Source organism: Megascapheus bottae, chromosome 2, assembly GCF_031878675.1.
Source record: "Megascapheus bottae isolate mThoBot1 chromosome 2, mThoBot2.hap1, whole genome shotgun sequence".
In the NCBI taxonomy this organism is placed as follows: Eukaryota; Metazoa; Chordata; class Mammalia; order Rodentia; family Geomyidae; genus Megascapheus; species Megascapheus bottae.
Window position 1 is genome coordinate 48199997 of NC_143510.1, and position 21572 is coordinate 48221568.

The following is a 21572-nucleotide window of genomic DNA, read 5'->3' on the forward strand; positions in this document are numbered from 1 at the left end:
TGACCCCTCCTAATTAGAAGAGCAACTTTTTTAAAGATTTTATTAACTTTGATTTTTTTTTTTTTGCCAGGCCTGGGCTTGAGCTCAGGGCCTGAGCACTGTCCCTGGATTTTCTCAAGGCTAGGGCTCTAGCACTTGAGCCACAGCACCACTTCTGGCTTTTTGCTACATATGTGGTACCGAGGAATCGAACCCAGGCCTTCGTGCATACTAGGCAAGCACTCTACCACTAGGCCAAACTCCCGGCCCCTAACATTGATTTTTTAACATCATATTCCAAATGACAAGTTTAACAAGTAAGTATTCAAGAATGGGATCTCTATATGCAATCACTGGCACATAAATTTAAGAAAAAAATTAAAATTAAACTAAGAATTTGTATGTCGTAGGTACATATCGATCTATATAACACTATGTCTATAGAGTATATATCCTACGATAGATTTTTATGTCTATGTAGTTATATTTATATTTCTAAGATCATGTCAATAGCTTTGAGTACCCAAGTACTCTTGTATTGTTTGGATCTAATATCTGCATATAAAGAGATCATAGCCTTTGCTTCCTTTGGTCTTGACTTATCTCACTCAATATGATTTGCAGAAAAGCAATTTTTTAAAAGATTCTCAATGTCCAGGTACATATTGAGGTTTATTGATAGGACAGGCCCTTAAAAGATTTCCAGTCTATGGCTGGGAGTTTGGCCTAGTGGTAGAGTACTTGCCTAGCATACACAAAGACCTGGGGTTCGATTCCTCAGTACCACATATATAGAAAAAAGTCAGAAGTGGTGCTGTGGCTCAAGTGGTAGAGCTCTAGCCTTGAGAAAGTCCAAGGACAGTGCTCAGGCCCTGAGCCCAAGCCCAGGACTGGCAAAAAAAAAAGTTTAGTCTAGAGGCTCAACAGTATTTTATTTATTTAGTTAGTTATTTTTGCCAGTCCTGGGCTTGAGCTCAGGACCTGAGCGCTGTCCTTGGACTTTCTCAAGGCTAGAGCTCTACCACTTGAGCCTCAGCACCACTTCTGTCTTTTTTCTATGTATGTGGTACCGAGGAATCGAACCCGGGTCTTCGTGCATGCTATGCAAAGCACTCTACCACTAGGCCAAACTCCCGACCCTTTTAAATTTTTTAAACTGTTATTGTTAGGGTGATGTACAGCAGGGTTTCAGTTACAAAACTCAGGTAAAGAGTATATTTCCTTTTGGACAAGTCACCCCTTACCTTGCTGTCCCCCAGTTTTTCCCTCCCATTCTCATCCACAAGTTGTATAGTTCATTTTCTGCTTTTTCTTTTTGCCAGTCCTGGGGTCTGAACTCAGGGTCTGGACACTATCCCTGGGCTTTCCTCAATGTTAGTGCTGGGTACCAGGTCTTCATGCATGCTAGGCAAGCACTCTACCACTAGGCCAAACTCTCAGCCTGTATAGTTCATTTTCAACATAGTGTCTAGTACTCCAAGTACCTCTGCTGCATTTGTTCACCTTTGTCTCTCCAGGTAGAATGTATTCCTAATTAGTATGTATGAGGACCAGGTTCATCCTTAGCACCAAAAGAAAATTTCAAATTGAGCCCATCTTATCCTTTAAGAAACAATTTGGAATACCATCAGCAATTCCTACCTGAATAAACACAGATGTCCTCTTTGCAGGGTCCCACAGGAACTCCACTGTATTTAGTTGGGTTGGATTAGCCCTGGGATCTATTATGCCCACAGACATTGGGATATCTGGAAACAAAATGATGGACAATTCTTACACTGGTCTCAAACACCTGAGCTCAACTTCCCTGGTGCCAAGGACTAAAGGCATTTGTCACCATGCCCAGGTCTACTTGGTTTCAAACTAAAAAAAACAATGATTCACTCACCCATATTTACGAAGATTTTCCTATATCATACCCTAAACTTCTTTCTTGGCAATATAAAAAGCTTGGTTAGAACTAAAATGGACTTAGGTATTCTTCTACTAATCCCGACCCTCATGGGGAGAAGGGGGATGCCCAGGCAACATAGTGAAACTCTATTTAAAAACAAAACAAGGGGACAGGATTTGGCCTAGTGGTAGAGTGCTTGCCTAGCATGTAGAAAGGCCTGGGTTTGATTCCTAGGTACTACATACATAGAAAAAGCCAGAAGAGGTACAATGGCTCAAGTGGTAGAGCTCTATCTTTGAGAAACGCCAAGGACAGTGCTTAGGCCCTGAGTTCAAGCCCAAGAACTGCCCCCACCCCAAAAAAAAAGCCAGGCCCAGTAACTCAAGACTATAATCTTAGCTAGTTGGGGGGCAGAGATTGGGGATAGCAGGTTAAGGCCAGCCCCATCATAAAAGTTAACAAGACACTGATCAGTGTCTAGGCATGGTGATGTTATCCCAGCAACAAAGTGAAGTACAAATAGGAGGGCCACAGTCAGGTTGGTGTGGTCAGAAAGCAAGATCCTATCATGAAAATAATGGATGTGAAAAAAGGCTGGTGTAATAGCTCTAGAGGTACAGTTCCTGCTTATTGAGTGCAAGGACTAAACTCAAACAAATAACCAATAACAACAGAAAACCACCTTGAGCTAAAGAGCTAAGGGATAACACCCAGGCCCAGGGGTAGGGCAGTTACCTTGAGCTGAAGAGCTCAGGGACAGTACCCAGGCCAAGATCAAGCCCCATGACCCACAAAGGAAAAAAAAGTGTGAGGCTCTGAGTTCAAGCCCTAGACCTGGTATTAAAAAAAAAAAAAAGGAGGAAGAAGGAAGAAAGAAGAGGCGGCGGAGATAGAGGAAAAGGAGGAAGAAGGAAGAAAAAAGTCACACACTGGTCGTTCATTAACCACCCAGCATGCTGAAATTTTGGAATTGTAGTTTGAAGCCAGCCAGAATAGGAAAGTCTGTAAGACTCTTTTCTCCAATTAACTGCCAAAAAGCCAGCGATAGAGATGTAGCCCACATGATAGAGCCCTAGCCTTGAGTGAAAAAGCTATATGACAATGCCTAGGACCTGAATTCAAGCCTCAGTCCTAGCACAAAAAAGGTGGGGGGGGGGGAGACATTATCAACATAGTTAAAAGAAAACCCAGAGAATGAGAAAATATTTACATATGGTTATTTCTAATATTGGGTTTATATCCAGAATACGTAAAGAATGCCTAAAGCTCAACAATAGCAGCAGCAGCAGCAGCAACAAAACCCAAACACACAATATTAAAAAATAAGCAAAAGCTAAGGACTAGTGGCTTATACCTTCAATCCTAGCTACTCTAGAGGCTGAGATCTGAGGAGTTCGGTTCAAAGCCAGACCAGGCAGGAAAAGTCTGTGAGACTCCTGTCTCCAATAAACTACTCAGAAAAAGCAGGAAATAGAGCTATGACTCAAGGAGTAAAGTGCTACTCTGGAGGTAAAGAAACTCAAGGATAGGACCCAAATCCCAAGTTTAAGCCCAGAACCAGTACACACATGCACATGCACACATACACAAACACACACACACACACCCTGAGCAAAAGATTTGAATAGATACTTCCTCAAAAAAAGATAATCAAAAACCAATATATGTCCTGTCACTAATCATAAGGGAAAATCAAATCAAAACCATAATGAAATACTACCTCATACTCATTAAAACATTTATTACAAAAAGAAGAGGAAAGGCCGGGAGTTTGGCCTAGTGGTAGAGTGCTTGCCTAGCATGCACAAAGACCCGGGTTCGATTCCTTAGTACCACATACTTAGAAAAGCCAGAAGTGGTGCTGAAGCTCAAGAGGTAGAGTTCTAGCCTTGAGAAAAATCCAAGAACAGTCCTTAGGCCCTGAGCTTAAGCCCAGGACTGGCAAAAAAAAAAAAAAAAAAAAGAAGAGGAGGGGGGACGAGGGGGAAAGGAAAAGAAGAAGGAAGAAGGGAGAAGAAAAGGAAGGAGGAGACGTAGTTCAGTGATAGGGTACTTTTCCTAGCAGGAAAGACGCCCAGTGTTCTATTCAAAGAACAAGGAAGACAGGGAAAGAAAAAGAAGGAAGGGTAGGGAAGGAGGGAAGAAGAAGAAAAGGAGTGAAGAAAGAAGAAATGGAGGGAAGGAAGAAGGGTAAGAAAAAGAAAAAAGTATTAGTAAGAATATGTGGAATTTGGAACTGTGAGCACTAATGGGAATGTAAAATGTATAGCCACTTGGAAAATAATACATTCATTCCTCAGAAAAATGTAAACTAGGATTACCAGATGATCCAGAAATCCCAATTGTGGATATTTAGCCAAAAAAGAAATGAAAGCAGAAACTCAAACAAACAACAGCATTATTCACAATATTCAAAAGAATCACAAAAGGACAGATACTATATGGTTTCATTTACATGAGGTACCTCATATAGAGGCGACTAGGCAACAGAGGAGATGGGGAATGATGTTTAATGTGTATAGGGTTTTAGCTTTGCAAGATGAAAAAAGTTCTGGGGATGGATAACGCTGATAGCTGCACAAAGTAAATGTATTTAATACTACTGAAACGTAACTAAAAATGACTAGGGTAGTAAATTCTTTTATAAAGTAAAACATTCATACCACTTTGCCACAATTTAAGATAAACCAAAAACCATTCTGAAGTAATGGATGCAATTTCCAGGGAACTGAAGTGTTCATATTTGTCACAACAGTTTGCTGTCTTATATATATAATTTTTCTTTTTCTTTGTGTATGTCTGTGTGTGGTTCATGGGTCTTGAACTCAGCCTGGGCGCTGTCCCTGAGCTCCATAGCTCAAGGCTACTGCCCTACCCCCCCGGGCCTGAATGTTGTCCCTGAACTCGTTAGCTTAAGGCTATCACCCTTGAACTGTAAGCCCCACTTCCTGTTTTCTAGAAGTTAATTGGAGATAAGAATCTCAGGTCCTTTTGTGCCTGGGGTGGTTTTGAACCTTGGTCCTCAGATCTCAGTCTCCTGAGTAGCTAGGATTACAGGCATGAGCCAGTGTGCCTGGCTAATTTTTTTTTTTTTTTTTTTTTTGCCAGTCCTGGACTTGGGCTGAGGGCCTGAGAACTGTCCTTGGGTTTTCTTAAGGGTAACATTCTACCACTTGAGCCATAGCACCATTTCTGGCTTTTTTCTATGTATGTGGTTCCGAAGAATTGAACCTGGGTCTTTGTGCATACTAGGCAAGCACTCTACCACTAGACCAAACTCCCAGCCCCCTGACTAATTTTTCTACTTAATAACTAACCAGTTCAAGGTTCATGGTGAACCTCTCAAGCATATGAATCAAGGTAAAAGTCAAGTAAGGAAAACTAACCCTCAGCTTCCTGTGCAACAGAGTCTCTCAACTCACCTATGTCAAGAATCCTATCTCCTGGTCGGTTCCATCTCCAGCCTTCCAGCTGCTGATGCTCAGTGTATTGTAGTCTTCTGTCATGGAATACTACACGGAATATACTCTAAAAGGAACAATAAAGTCAGTAACTGTGCCCCTTGAAAAATCAATGCAGCAGCATTTTTGGTAGTGGGATTTAATCTAAATTATCTAAGAACCATTTTCCTCTAAAACCTATACCACATCAAACTCTGTGCCTGGATAAATTTTGTAACTTGCCAAATGTAATCTTTTTATTTTTATAGAAGTGCTAGTGTTTGAACTAAGAGCCTCATGCTTGCTAGGCTGATGCTCTACTACTGAGTCATGCCTCCTGCTCTGTTTTTTTTCCCGCTTATTTATGTATGTATGTATGTATGTATTTACTGTCAGTCATGGGGCTTGAACTCTGGGCCTGGCCAGTGTCCCTGAGCTCTTCAGCTAAGGCTAGTGGCTCTACCACTTTGAGCAAGAGCACCACTTCTGGTTTTCTGGTGGTTATCTGAAGACAAGAGTCTCGTGGACTTTTGTGCCTGGGCTGGCTTTTAACTGTAATCCTTAGATCTCAACCTCCTGAGTAACTAGGATTATAGGCGTGAACTACTAGTGCCCAACTTTTTTTTTTTAATTTATAATTTTTTTTATTGTAATTAATAAAAGGGTTACATGATATTTGCCAGGTAGAAGGTGCATTAATTCACAAACATTATACCGTTTCACATGTGTGCCCAACTTTTTTTAAAATTTTAAGTTGTTATTATAAAGGAGTTACAGTTTTGTAAGTCAGATAAAGAGCACATTGCTTTTAGGACATTTTTTTTTTCTTTTGCCAATCCTGGGGCTTGAACTCAGGGCCTGAGCACTGTCCCTGAGCTTTCTCAAGGCCAGCTCTATCACTTGAGCCATACCACTACTTCTGGCTTTTTCTGTGTATGTGGTAGAGAGGAATCGAATTTAGGGCTTTGTGCATGCTAAGCAAGCACTCTTGCCAGTAGGCCATGCTCTAAGACAAATTTTTGGACAATTTTTATTATTATTTTTAAGCTGAGGTCTCACTTTTTGTCTGGGCCTGAACTAGACCAAAATTTATTTTAGGTCTCTCTGTCACAGCTGAGATAACAGGCACATACAGTCATGTTAAATTTTTTTTCAATTGAGAAGGAATCTGTGAACTTTTCTACCCAGGCTACCCTGGATCTATATCCTCTTGATCTCAGCCTACTACATATTGATTGAGAAGGGGTCATGCAAACTTTTTGCCCAAGCTGGCCTCAAATCAAAATCCTTTTCTTCCCAGCTTCCTAAGAAGTTAGGACTATAGGCACAAACTACCTATGTTCAGCTTTGTTTTTGCTTGGGTGCTTTTGATTGTGGTAATGATTGTAGGGCTTGAACTCAGTGCCTGGGCACTGTCCCAGCTCTTTTGTTCAAGGCTAGTGTTCTGCCACTTTGAGCTATAGTACCACTTCTGGTTTTTGAGTTGTATCTGGAAGTAAGAGTCTCATGGGGACTTTTCTGCCTGGGCTGGCTTTAAACTGTGATCCTCAGATCTCAGCCTCCTGAATAGCTATAATTACAGGTGTAAACCCACCATGGTTTGCTCTGGTTTTAAGACAAGGTTATGCTATGTAGCATAGGTCTCAAACCTCAATGTAACCCTGGTTTCAAATTCTCAACCCTCTTGTCTCAATTTCCTAAATATTGGGATTACAGGCATGCACAACTATACCTTGTTTATAGACTTTATAATGTAACCGACATCACATTTACAATGTCAACGGACTTCTATGCAAAATACCTCTATGTTCTTTCACTGTTATGCTGTGTAATGATAGCACAGCCCTTCAGGTATATAAGCAAAACTTACCACTTCCCCTGCTTGCTAACTTACCATACAATCTATAAACAATGGGAGTTGTAAAGCCCATTTCCATCCATTTCCTCTTACTTTGTGAAGGTGTTTGTTAATCTCTCCCACCACTTTTCACAATTGCTACTAAAACTCTGTTCCAACTGTGCTGTGAATTCTCAAAATCGTTACTGTCAATCTACAAAGTAAATTGGCACTCAGCAACAGCAAGGTTCCCCCTTTGCTTGTTACATTTTTATTTTATGAACAAAGAACTACCATAGTCTTTTTTTATTGAGTGGATGTTCTAGGTGAGCCATTCAAAGATCACTTGGTACAAATGAATGAAGCTTGTACCCCGCAGGTACTGGCAGAAACATGCTAACACTTAAACCTCCATTTCTGGATCAGGTAAGTCTAATTTGAACAGACTGGCAAGAGTGACAGCTCTGAAGAGATTTTTTATGGGTGACTCCAATAAAGCTGCTTTCAGGGATGAAACAAGGCCAAAGGAGAGATCACATCAGGTACTTTCTATTTACCCTGCTACAAACACCAGGAATCTAAAGAGCTATTGAAGCTCCTCTAAAGATAAGGAGAGCTGGGGGAAGCTAAGTGTCAAAGTGCTTGCCTGGCATATGTGAGGCTTGGGGTTGGTCCTAATAATATACACAAACCAAAAATCTCAAAGTTAAAAAAAAAATAATTAGTTGTGAGCCGGTGGCTCACACCTGTAATCCTAACTAATTAGGAGGCTGAAAATCATGGCTTGAAGCCAGCCCATGCAGGAATGTCCATGAGACTATTACCTCTCATAAACTACTCAGAAAAAGCTGGAAGTGGAGCTGTGGCTCAGTAGTAGTCACGAGCAAAAAGAAGCTCAGGGACAGCACATAGGCCCTGAGTTCATGCCCCAGGACTAACACAAAAAGAAAAAAAAAAACGCTGGTTTCTCATGCCTGATATTGGAGCTACTCAGTAGGCTGAGATCTGAGGATCAAAGTTCAAAGCCAGCCCAGACAGAAAAGTCTGTGAGACTCTAATCTCCAACTAAACTACCCAGAAAATGCCAGAAGTGTCACTGTGGCTCAAGTGGTAGAGCACTAGCCTTAGGCACAAAAAGGCTCAGGACAGTGCCTAGGCCCTGAGTTCAAGCCCTGGACTGCCAAAAAAAAAGAAATATACTAAAAGAAAAAAACAAAAAGAACAACAGAAGTAAAGCTATGGCTCAAGAGGTAGAGCACCAGCCTTGAGCCAAAACTCTCAGGGATAGTACCTGGGCCCTTAGTTCAAGCCCCAGGACTGGCACAAATTTGTGTGTGTTACAAATTGACACACCCAAATAATAATAATCTCAAAGGTACTTTATCCAAGACCACATCATCAAGCCAGGGACTGAGCATGGACTTGTAAGCCTTTTGTTTCTGCAGCTCTGAACAATCTATGTGAAGAGAGGGACTTAGTCTGAGCCCCAAAAAAACAACCAATCAGTTTATTTCCAACCAACACTGGCAGATAAAAGATACCATGAAGCCCTTTATAAAAGCAAAAGAATATTAGATCAAAGGTTATGTACTGACCCAAAAGGGTCAGTAAAAGGATATTATACAGAAAGTTTTACTTATTTTCCTTTACCTTCACCAATTTGCCATTAATTTCTGGAAGTTCCCCAAGTTTCCTATTGTCTAGCATTCGGATTTCGTAAGACTGTCCTAGAAGAAAAAGGAGTCATATATTATAATTTCACAAATTAACTTACCTAGATTCAGAAAGGATAAAATTCAGTTGGCTGAATATACAGGATAACATCATTAGTACTGGTAACAGTAACTATATGACTTTACAAGACCTTATACACTATGCTAAGCACACCGAGTATCACCATTCAAAGCCCAGGCAGGAAAGTCCATGAGATTCTTATCTTCAATTAACCACCACAAAACCAGAAGTGGCACCCTAGCTCAAGTGCTAAAACACTGAGCAAAAAGAGCTCAGGGACAGCACCCAGGCCCTGAGTACAAGCCCTACACTGACCCCGCCCCCCCCCCCCAAAAAAAAAATAGAGCTGGAGTTTAACACTTCTCAGCCAGTAACAAATGAGAGAACATAAAAAGTGGGAAATATGAATTAAGAATGCTAGAGGAGGGACAGGAATTTTGGCCTAGTGGTGGAGTGCCTGCCTAGTATGAATGATGACGCGGGTTTAATTCCTCGGTACCACATACATAGAAAAAAAGCTGGAAATCGTGCTGTGGCTCAAGTGGTAGAGCTCTAGCCTTGAGAAATCCCAAGGACAGTGCTCAGACCCTGAGTTCAAGCCCCGGGACTAGCAAAAAAAAAAAAAAAAAAATGCTTGAGGAGGGCTGGGAGTTTGGGCTAGTGGTAGAGTGCTTGCCTAGCATGCACAAAGTCCCTGGTTCAATTTCTTGGTACCACACACATAGAAAAAAAAAAAAAGCTGGAAGTGGTGCTGAGGCTTAAGTGGTAGAGATCTAGCCTTGTTCTAGAAAGCTCAAGGACAGTGCCCAGGCCCTGAGCTCAAGCCTAAGACAGGAAAAAAAAAAAAAGAATGTTCAAGGAGGGCTGGGAGCATGGCCTAGTGGTAGAGTGCTTGCCTGGCGTGCATGAAGCCCTGGGTCCAATTTCTCTGTACCACATACACAGAAAAAGCCAGAAGTGGTGCTGTGGCTCAAGTGGTATAAGAAAACCCAAGGACAGTGCCCAGGCCCTGAGTTCAAGCCCCAGGATTGGCATACACACACAAAAAATTATTATAAATAAATGTTCATACACACACGCACACACACATAGAGTTACTAATGATCCAGGTGCGGGTGTCTTATGCCTATAATCCTAGCTGTTCAAGAGGCTGAGATCTGAGGACTTGAAGTTCAAAGCCAGCCTGGGCAAGAAAGTTTCTGAGACTCTTATCTCCAGTAAACTATCAAAAACTGGAAATTGAGCTGTAGTTCAAGTGGTAGAGTGTTTTCCTTGAGCAAAAGAAGCCCAGGGACAGTGGCCAGGCCCTGTGTATTCAAGCCCCAGGACCAGCATCCAAAAAAAAAAAGAAAAAAGTGATATTAAAACTCAAATCTCTAGCCAGGCACAGTAATCCTAACTACTTAGGAAGCTGAGATCTGAGGTTCAAAGCCAGTCTGGGCACTAAAGTCTAGGAGATTCTTATCTCCAATTAACCACCAGAAAACTGGAAGTGGCTCTATGGCTTATGGTATAGGATGGTAGGTAGCCTTGAGCTGAAGAGCTCAGGGTTAGCACCCAGGCCCAGAGTTCAAGTCCCATGATTGACACACACACACAAAAAAACCCAAAAAACAAAAAACCTCAAATTCTACCCTCTACTATTTTTCTTCTAAATGTCCCTAGTAAAACAGCCTGAATTCATCAGGTCTGCAATATTAACAAATGAGGAAGCATTTTACCTTGATTGAGATATGTCAGAGTCTCATCATGGAGTTTCACGGCTGGAGATGTGGCAGCACAAAGCACATACTGAAAAGGTAGAATTTCATTCTCATTATCAGGAGGCAAACTTGACTCTTCTTGCTTAAAAATGGGTAATGCAAGGACATCACTAAAAGAAAACAAATGGTTTTCATTAATATCTGACAATGGGTAAAGCAGACTTACTGCTAAAAATTTAACTAAATTTGAAATGGAAAGCAATAAGCATCATGCATCCAGGGATAGTGTTCAGGCCCTGAGTTCAAGCCCCAAGACCGGCAAAAATAAATAAAACTGAAGAAAGGAAGGAAGGAAAAGAATAGAATTTTGGAACCATAAAATGCATGTTAACAAGTAGAAAGGAAGACCAGAGTCTTCTCCTGAATCTTCATCAGCACGTACTCTACTTCCAATATTTAAAAGTGCACAAAACTAAAGAAATGCACCAACTTACAGTATCTCTTTTTATCTCCAGCCAAGCCATAAACTAAGTCAGGTGCCAGTGGCTTGAACCTGTAATCCTAGTTACTTAGAAGACTGAGACCTGAGGATCGAGGTTTGAGTCTAGTCCAGGCAGAGAATTCCATGAGAGTCTTTATCTCTAATTATCCACCAAAAAGTTGGAAGCAGAGGTGTGGGTCAAGTGGCAGAGCACCAGCCTTGAGTGAAAAGGTAAAGGGGAATGCCCTATTCCTGAGTTAATTCCCAATTGCCAGCTCTCACTCACTCACACACACACACACACACACACACATGCGCGCACTATTAAAGTTTATTTTAATTTTCTTTGATGACAACTACAATTAAAAAGACAGCCCAATGGGGGTGGAGGAGGGAAATGGGGACCAAGACATGAGAAAGGGTATCAGTGTATGTGAAGTAATGCACCTTCTATCTGGCGAACATAATGTAACCCTTCTATCAATTACAATAAAAAATATATGAAAAAAAGACAGCCCAAATGGTAAAGAATTACAATTGCAGCCACTTACCAATGAAAATGATACAGTAACTTTAGAGAGTGGCTGGGTTTTGTTTTTAATAAAATTAGCCATGCAATTCTTGTATATACATGAAAACATGAGTCCACTCAAAGACCTGAAAATGAATGTTAATAGCTTTAGAACAGAAACTAGAAAGAACCCACATGTTTACTGTTAAGAGAACAGATATACAAAATATGCTCATATTCATGGGATGGACAGAATCCAGCAAAACAAAGAAATGAAACAGTATGGATAAGCCTCAAGGATTTAATTCTGAACAACACAAAAGACACTAAGAATACATAGGTATGATTCAATTTACATGACATTATCAAACAGGCAAAAGTAGAGAGAATAGTTTCCTGACCAGTCAGGGAGACTTTTCTGTGCTATGACAGATGTGTGCTATATGGTTGGTTAAGTATAGAAATTAAGGGCCGGGAGTTTGGCCCAGTGGTAGAGTGCTTGCCTAGCATGAAAGAAGCCCCAGGTTCGATTCCTTAGTACCACATACATAGAAAAGCTGGAAATAGTGCTGAGGCTCAAGTGGCAGAGCCCTAGCCTTGAGGAAAAAACTCAAGGACAGTGCTCAGGCCCTGAGTTCAAGCCCCAGGACTGGCAAAAAAAAAAAAAAAAAAGTACACAAATTGTTTGTGCTTTCAACAAAAAATGAATATTATTTAAAAAAAAACGAGTATAGATGGAAAAATGGAGATTTACATGGTCAAAAGTAGTAGCATGTTGACTTTAAAGCAGGTACAAGAGGATTATGTTGTTATGTTATTCTGTTTACTTTGCATATGTTTGAAATGTTTGTGATAAATAGTTAAGATCTAGAATTTTGTTTTTAAAGAAAACCAACAATTTGGCTTAGTGGAGTTTGTTTGCCTAAAATGTGAAAAGTCCTTAGTTCAAGCCTCAGAACCATGATAAAAAAAACCTCAAAGATTCACAATTGCCAGGCATGGCACAATAGACCTATAATCACAGTACTTACAGTGTGACAGGATGGCAAGTTTAGGCTTCTAGTCACTAAAAATATCTCAAGATCCTGACTCAAAAATAAATAAATAAAAATAAAAAAAGGAAGGCAGTTAAATCTTTCCCTTTCTATATATTATGCTTATAACATGAGATTAAAAATGTTTTGCTATAAACAAACTCCTCAAATGCACCTGTATTCCTCATACTGGATAGTATGCAGGTAAAAAGTCTATTGATAAGACACTGAAGACAATCATTTTATTGTTTGTCAGTGATAGGGATAGAAATAGGTGAACCTTTTGTTTATTTGGATATTATGGTTATTGTTTGTGAGACAAGAGTCATGCTACATATATATCTCAGGTTGACCTGGAACTCGTGATTCTTCTGTCTCAGCACCTCAAATACTGGGATTAAAGGTGTCATCACTATGCCTCGCAGATGCTTGAATCTGTATGTTTCATAGTACTAGAGGTTGAATCAAAGGCTTCCCCACAGTAGGCAAATGCTATACCATTGAGTATAGCATTTGCCTACTATTGGAGAGTGCCCAGACCCAGAGTTCAAGCTCCAAGACGGACCAAAAAAAAAAAAGCTAGTGCTCTACCACTTGATCACAGCACCACTTCAGGTTTTTCTGTGTATGTGGTACTGAGGAATCGAACCCAGGCTCGGTGCATGCCAGGCAAGCACTATCTATCACTAGGCCAAACTCCTAGCCCCTGTTCTTATTTTTAATGGGATGAAACTTGGAGCTTTACACATAGGCAAGCTTGACTTGCAAATCCATTTTTTTTTTTTTTTGGGTGGGTCATAGGGCTTGATCTTGGCCTAGGCTCTGTCCCTGAGCTCCTCAACTCAAGACTTACTGCCCTACCCCTGGGCTTTGGGCGTTGTCCCTGAGTTCTTCAGCTCAAGGCTACCACCCAACCATAGAGCCAAACCCCACTCCCTGTTTTCTAGTGGTTAATTGGCGATAAGAGTCTCAGGTTCTTTTGTGCCTGGGCTGGCTTTGAACCTTGATCCTCAGATCTCAGCCTCCTGAGTAGCTAGGATTACAGGTGTAAGCCACAGCGGCTTGCAAATCCATTTTTATGAAAGTTTCTAGTGTCTAAAAATAGTGCAAAGGCCAGAAACACCAACAATATTTTCCTTTTCTTCAGGCCTGGAGATATGCTGATGTCACTCACCTAGGTGGTAACTGTAGCAAATCTTTCTTATCCATATTAATTTATTAGATGAAACATATTATTGTTCCCAAACTACAAAATTGAGATTTTTCTAGAAAAGTATTCTGTTCCAGTTCTACTAAAAAAATCAGAAATAGTGTAGACAGTAAACACAAAATGCCATAAATCTAAAGGAACACTATAGTCATCTTTGGGAAACCTTATTGCTATATCATCCTCAAACATATTACATCTGATGATTCCTTGAAAGATAAGATTACTAGGTATCAAGAACAGGAGTTTGGCCTAGTGATAAAGTGCTTGCCTAGCATGTACAAAGACCCAAGTTTGATTCCTCAGTATCAACCACATAGGAAAAGCCAGAAATAGTGCTGTGGCTCAAGGGGCTAGCCTTGAGGAAAAAGAGGGGATAGTGCTCAGGCTTGAGATCAAGTCCCAGGACTGGCAAAATAAATAAATAGGATAAAAAATTACTTGGCATCAAAGCAAAGGAGACTTGGGGGAAAAAGCAAAAACTCAAGAAAACCATCCTCACTTATTATATAGAGTGGTTTTTTTTCTTTTCAAATGTCACTGCTTAGCAAGAGTGATACACAGCAGCAGTTGCTAGTCTCAGCATTATGTGGCATCACACCTAGTCCTCTAGGACTAAGCTAGAACTGCCATTTGTGTTTGAAATTCTGAAATGGATTCTAAAAGTCACCCTTATTATTTTCAATACAGCTAAACAGAATATATAACACTTTATTTCCTCATCTGAGATTTTTAAGCCCCATAAAGCCCAAATATGCTCAAATTATTTATAGTCTTGCTAAACTGCATTTTTGCTTGTTTTTTAGTATTGTAGAAATAAGAAGCATGGAATGCCAAACTCCCAAAGATGGAGGCTAAAGATCACTCACTGTTAGATACAGATCTAGGCTGCTGCTTACTGTCAAAAACTCATTTAAGGGGCCGGGAGTGCAGCTCAGTGGTAGAATGCTCCCATAGCATGCACAAAGCCCTGGGTTCCATTCCTCCGTACCACATACATAAGAAAAAGCCATAAGTAGTGCTGTGGGTCAAGTGACAGAGTGCTAGCCTTGAGCAAAATTCTCCAACGACAGTTCCCAGGCCCTGAGTTCAAGCCCCAGGACTGACAAAAAAAAAAAAAAAATCAAGCCTGGAGCTGGTGGTTCACACCTGTGATCCTGACAACTCAAGAGATCGAGATCTAAGAATTGAGACAGGAAAAGTCTATGAGAGTCTTATCTCTAATTAAACACCAAAGAGCCAGAAGTGAAGTTGTGGCTCAAGTGGTAGAACATCAACCTTGAATGAAAAAGCTCAGGGACAGTACCCAGGCTATAAGTTCAAGACCTAAGACCAGTACCAAAATACACACACACACATTCTTTCTCTGTCTCTGTCTCTGTCTCTGTCTCTGTCTCTGTCTCTCTCTCTCTCTCTCTCTCTCTCTCTGTCTCTCTCTCTCTCTCTCTCTCTCTCTCTCTCTCTCTCTCTCTCTCTCTCTCTCTCTCTCTCTCTTAAATTCAATACAGATTAGAAGACTCTGCTCTGATACCATCTAAGCAGTTGCTACAGAAGTATAACTTGGCATTTTAGTATACATTACTTCATGGATATAATCTTTCTTTCTTTCTTTCTTTCTTTCTTTCTTTCTTTCTTTCTTTCTTTCTTTCTTTCTTTTTTTCTTTCTTAGTTTTCTGGTGATTAATTCAAAAGTCCCACGGACTTTTAGTGCCTGAGCTGGCTTTGAACCATGATCCTCAGATCTTAGCCTGCTGAGTAGCTAGGATTACAGGCATGAGCCACCACGCTGGGCTTTTTTTTTTTTTTTCTGTTGGTCCTGGGGCTTGAACTCTGGGCCTGGGTGCTGTGAGCTCTTCAGTTCAAGGACAGTGCTCTACCACTTTGAGTCACAACACCACTTCTGGTTTTCTGGTGGCTAATTGGAAATAAGTTTCTCACAGATTTTTGTACCCAGGCTGGCTTTGAACCTTGATCCTCAGATATCATCATCAGTCTCCTGAGTAGCTAGGATGACAGGTGTGAGCCACCAGTGCCCAGCTTATCTAATTACTTTCAATGAAACACAAGTTACTAAAAAAGATAGCTTCTCTTGCATATACGTAGTAAATATACTTGATTTATATTTCTGTTTATTTTCATTCTTTGACTCTAGACTGGTAAGGGATATATACATGTGTCACTTTGGAATTCTTTACTTAAAGACTTTGCTGCCAGGCATGGTGACTCAAGCCCATAATCCTAGTTACTCCAGAGGCTGAGACCTGAGAGTCATAGTTCAAAGCACTAAATTCCATGAGACTCTTATCTGCAATTAACCAGTAGAAAACTGGAAGTGGCATTGTGGCTTGAGGAGTAGGGCAGTAGCCTTGAACTGAAGAGCTCAGGGGCAATACCCACGCCAAGTTCAACCACACTATCAACACCAAAAAAAAAAAAGAGAGAGAGAGAGAGAGAGATAGAAAGCTTACCTGCTAAAAGGATAAGCTGAGAATATGTTAAAAATATATACTCCCAGCTGGGATTTTGGCCTAGTGGTAGTGCTTGCCTAGCATGCTCCAAGACCTGGGTTCAATTCCTTGGTATCATATACATACAAAAAAGCCAGAAGTGGCGCTGTGGCTCAAGTGGTAGAGCTCTAGCCTTGAGAAAGCCCAAGGATAGTGCTCAAGTCCCGAGTTCAAGCCAGGACTGACAATATACATCAATATACATACATTCTCCCCCCCCCCCCCTCTCTCTCTCTCCCTCCCCCCCTCTCTCTCCCCCTTCTCCCCCTCTCCCTCCCTCCCTCCCTCCCTCTCTCTCTCTCTCTCCCTCTCTCTCTCTCTGCCTCCCCCTCTCTCTCCCCCTTCTCTCCCCCTCTCCCTCCCTCCCTCCCTCCCTCTCTCTCTCTCTCTCTCTCTCTCCCTCCCTCCCAAGTGGAAATCCACATTTGAGAGTGGAGGCATAGCAGAAAGCATTTCAGTGGAAAAAAGATACAAACAGTTTCAGGAGATAACTATCCTGTATGTGTAACTAGGGCATAAAATCTGCTATTGCATGGTCTCCTGTAATATAAATTACTCTTAATATAAGGCAATAGCCCTTACCAGTCTCTACTAACTCATAACTATGGTTTAGTCTCTCCTCTTTAGAACTATCAGCTGCTGTGGTGCTGTCTTGTGGAAGAGGAAGAGGGAGAAGTTTGATGAGCTTTCCTTGCAGCACACAAGAATAGACAACAACTAACGAAGTTGAAAACTAATTAAGTTGGGATAATGCCATGAACTTCAACTTCCGTATTTTCAACCCTCATTTAGCTCTTTCTCAAAAGAAATTCTGTTAATATTGCATTATCTGAGGTAGAAGGAAAATAGGAGGGAGGTAGAGAATAGACAGAAAGCTCATCAATCAACCAAGAATTAGGTAAATCTGTATTATACATGAATATATATATGCATATGTATGTCTATATACATGTGCATGTACATATATATGTATGTGGGAGGGGCTAGGGAAGGGATATGGGGAAAAAAACATGAGCAGGGGTATCAATGTGTGAGAAGTAATGCATCTACTATCTGGAGAATGTAACTGTAACCGCTCTATACATTACAATAAAAAATTTTAAAAAACATATACATATGTGTATATGTATGAGGAGGTGCTCTGCCACTTGAGGCACAACTCCATCCTCTTTACACTGGCTATTTTCAAGATAAAATCTCACTTTATAGCCAACCTAGCTTTGATTGTGATCCTCCTACTTATGCTTCCCAGCCATTCTACTCCCTGGGTAGCAGATGCCACCGTGCCTAGTCAGTGCTCAGAAGACAGCTGCTGGAACTTACTTACTTACTTTATTTATTTATTTATGGCCCACTTGGCCTTGAACCAGAGCTCTTCTGCTTCCTAAGTAATTAAGGACTACAGGCTTGAGCCACCGTAACAGCAAAAGGAAGAAAATATTGTTCTCAAAAAGACACATTTTAAGGCCAGGAGTTTGGTCTAGTGGTAGAGTGCTTGTCAAGCATGCTCGAAGACCCAGGTTCAATTCCTCAGTACCACATACATAGAAAAAAGCTAGAAGTGGTGCTGTGGCTCAAGTGGTAGAGCACTAGCCTTGAGAAAGCCCAAAGACAGTGCCCAGGCCCTGAGTTCAAGGCCCAGGACAAGCAAAAAAACAAACAAAACATATTTTAGTGGGGGGTGTGTGGGGGGGAGAGAAATGGGTACCAAGACATGTGAAAGAGTATCAATGTATGTGAATTAATGCACCTTCTATCTGGCAAATATCATATAACCCTTTTACTAATTACAATAAAAAAAAAAACTTTCTAGTAAAAAAAAAAAAAAAACATATTTTAGGGTCTGGAGTACTAGCCTTGAGAAAGCTCAAGGCAGAACTCAGGCCCCGAGTTCAAGCTCCAGGACTGACAAAAAAAACTATTTTAGGCTGGGAATGTGGTTTAATGGTAGAGTGCTTGCCTAGCATGCATAAAGCCCTAGGTTTGATTCATCAGTACCACATAAACAAAAAGGCCAGAAGTGGTGCTGTGGCTCAAGTGGTAGACTGCTAGCCTTGAGGGAAAAAAATGCTCAGAGACAGTGCCCAAGACCTGAATACAAGCCCCAAGACTGGCAAAACCAAACAAAAACTTATTTTAGCCAAGTGCTGGTGGCTCATGCCTATAATCCTACCTACTCAAAAGGCTAAGATCAAAGCCAGCTAGGGCAAGAAAGTGCCATGAGACTCTTAGTTCCAATTAATCACCAGAAAACCAGAAGTGGTGGAGCTCTAGCCTTGAGTAGAAGAGCTCAGGGACACCACCCAGACCCTGGGTTCAAGCCCACAGCAAACTAAATAAATTTAAAATTTATATATACATTAAAGAAATTACAGCCGGGAGTCTGGCCTAGTGGTAGAGTGCTTGCCTAGCATGCACGAAGACCTGGGTTCGATTCCTCGGTACCACATACATAGCAAAAAGCGAGAAGTGGTGCTGTAGCTCAACTGGTAGAGCCCTAGCCTTGAGAAAATCCAGGGACAGGGACAGTACTCAGACCCTGAGCCCAAGCCAGGACTGGCAAAAAAAAAAAAAAAAAAAAAAAAAAAACCACAAAGAAAAAGAAAAAAGAAATTACATATACGGGCCAGGAGTTTAGCCTAGTGGTAGAGTGCTTACCTAGCATGCATGAAGACCGGGGTTCGATTCCTCAGTACCACATACATAAGAAAAAGCCAGAAGTAGTGCTGAGGCTCAAGTGGTAGAGCTCTAGCCTTGAGGAAGTTCAAGGACAGTGCTCAAGCACAGGACTGGCAAAACAAACAAACAAACAAACAAATAAAATATAAATAAATCAATTAATTTTTTTTTTTTTTTGGCCAGTCCTGGGCTTGAGCTCTGGGCCTGAGCACTGTCCTTAGACTTTCTCAAGGCTAGAGCTCTACCACTTGAGCCTCAGCACCACTTCCAGCTTTTTTCTATGTATGTGGTACCAAGGAATCGAACCTGGGTCTTCGTGCATGCTAGGCAAGTACTTTAACCTCTAGGCCAAACTCCCAGCCCTAAATCAATTAATTTTAAAAATTAAAAAGAAAACTATCTCAAGAGAAGAAAGAAAACAAATTCTAAAAAAGGTAAATTAATTAAGCCTCAATCCTCAGATCTTAGTTTCTCAAGCAGCTAGGATTACAGGCTTAAGCCACCAATGCCTGGCTTACACTAGCTTTTTATGCAATTGTAACAAGGGGGCAGAGATTATATCCATACTGTAAACCAGAATGATCTGAAGTCCAGAAGTTCATGTAAGTCTGCAGAATGATTATCAGAATTGAGAAGTATAACTTGGTGGTAGAGTGCTTGGTTAGTATATACAAGGTCCTGGGTTCAATACCTAGCACTCCCTTCCCCCACCCCAAAAAAAGGAATAAATTCATGAATATAAAAATACCATTGGCTTGCCAGGATGGTTTAGTGGTAGCATGCTTGCCTAGTATACACAAAGACCTGGGTTTGATTTTCCAAAACCACACACACACACACACACAGAAAAAGCTGGAGGTTGCATTGTAGCTCAAGTGGCAGAAGAGCTCTAGCCTTGAGCAAAAAATATACACAGACAGTGCCCAGTATACACAGACAGTGCCCAGTGCCCAGGACTGGCAAAACACACACACACACACACACACACACTCTCTCAAATACAGAATACCATTGGTCCTTACCAGAAGATATACCCAAACTAATTCCATTTTTCTGTTTCCATATGGTTTTACCAGGGAATGTTATGGGCATTAATATCATCTGGATTTCAGCATGTATAGTCTTTCTTAATATCCTTGTTCATGGTTAAAAAAAAAATATATATATATATGTGTGTGTGTGTGTATACATACACACACACACACATTTGGTGTTACAAATAATCATATAACAGCCACCTGAAAAGTACTGATGAAGAAATGAAAATAAATAAAACTTAGGTAACACAAATGTAGTCTTACGTTTCATATACCCATAAAATGGCATGAGACTTCATGACCAGGTTCTAAATGCCCTTTGGTAGCTAACCTCCAAAGACAGCCTCCAATGACCTAGGTTTTCTCATCATAGTCCTTTGTCCCCACTGAACAGGGCTCTGAAGAAAGCAGCAGTGCACTAGCTTTGGCCTAGAGATGGATATTTAAGGAAAGATGACTTTCCCTATGTTCTGTCCTAGTTTAAGTGGCAGGGATGTGACAAAAACAAATTACGTTCCTTTAGAGAGACTGGTATCATTATCTCTGCCTAGGTGAAAACACCTATTGTTTTTTCTCCAATATCTTTACAGTATTACTAATACTCAAGAAAGCGTTAATAAATTCTTTAAGAACATATAGGGGCTGGGAGTTTGGCCTAGTTGTAGAGTGCTTGCCTAGCATGCACAAAGCCTGGGATTGATTCCTCGCTACTATTTTACAGAAGTGGTGGCATGGCTCAAGTGGTAGAGCTCTAGCCTTGAGAAAACCCAAGGACAGTGTTCAGGCACTGAGCTCAAGCCAAGGACTGGCAAAAAAAAAAAGAAGAAGAAGAAGACTATATAGTAGGAGCCAGGAACCAGGGGCTCACGCCTATAATCCTATCTACTCAGTAAAATGAGATCTGAGGATGGTGGTTCGAAGCTAGCCTGGGCAGTAAACTTTGTGAGATGCAATTAACCACAAAAACAAAACAAAACAGAAGTTGAGTTGTGACTCAGTAGAACTCTAGCCTTGAGCAAAAGAGCTCAGAGACAGCACCCAAGACTTAATTCATGCCCTAGAACTGGCACCAAAATAAACATACACACATACACACAAGTATAATATAGATACATTATACACACACATACATATAACTTCAAGCCATGTTGGTGGTCATTTCTGTAATCTCAGAACTAGTAGGACCAAAAGGGAAAGAGGGAGGAAGCAAGAGGATCATCAGTTCAAAGCTAGCCTAGGCTACATTTTAAGACTGTATGTGAAAACAAAAAAGAACCACAGAATTCAATAGTATGTTTTTATACAACTCTGCCCTCCAACTTCAAACCTAGAGTACAAACTGTTGAGTGTAATATAAAATAGATAAAACCACACCATCTCTGATTTTATGCTGTCCATGGTAGAAAGATATTGGTCATCTGACAATCTTTCTTTGGAAATACTGTTACTGGAATTTATTTTAGATCTTTTAAGCACTTAATGGTTTTGAAAACTGTAACCCCAGAATTCAGGAGGCAGAGACAGGAGAT

At 40.8% G+C, this 21572-nt stretch overlaps 1 protein-coding gene across 4 annotated transcripts in view; it reads right to left on the minus strand.

Moving 5' to 3' along the window:
- The window catches only part of Tfcp2 (transcription factor CP2), a 58028-nt gene that overhangs the window by 27213 nt on the left and 9243 nt on the right, over positions 1–21572 (minus strand). For all 4 annotated transcript variants that reach the window (XM_090325848.1, XM_090325840.1, XM_090325833.1 and 1 more), the window contains 4 exons: positions 10606–10757; positions 8801–8877; positions 5296–5401; positions 1621–1727 (listed from right to left, as the gene is read on the minus strand). In XM_090325848.1, the coding sequence (XP_090181974.1) occupies positions 1621–1727; positions 5296–5401; positions 8801–8877; positions 10606–10757 (442 nt within the window). The remainder of the gene's footprint in view (positions 1–1620; positions 1728–5295; positions 5402–8800; positions 8878–10605; positions 10758–21572) is intronic.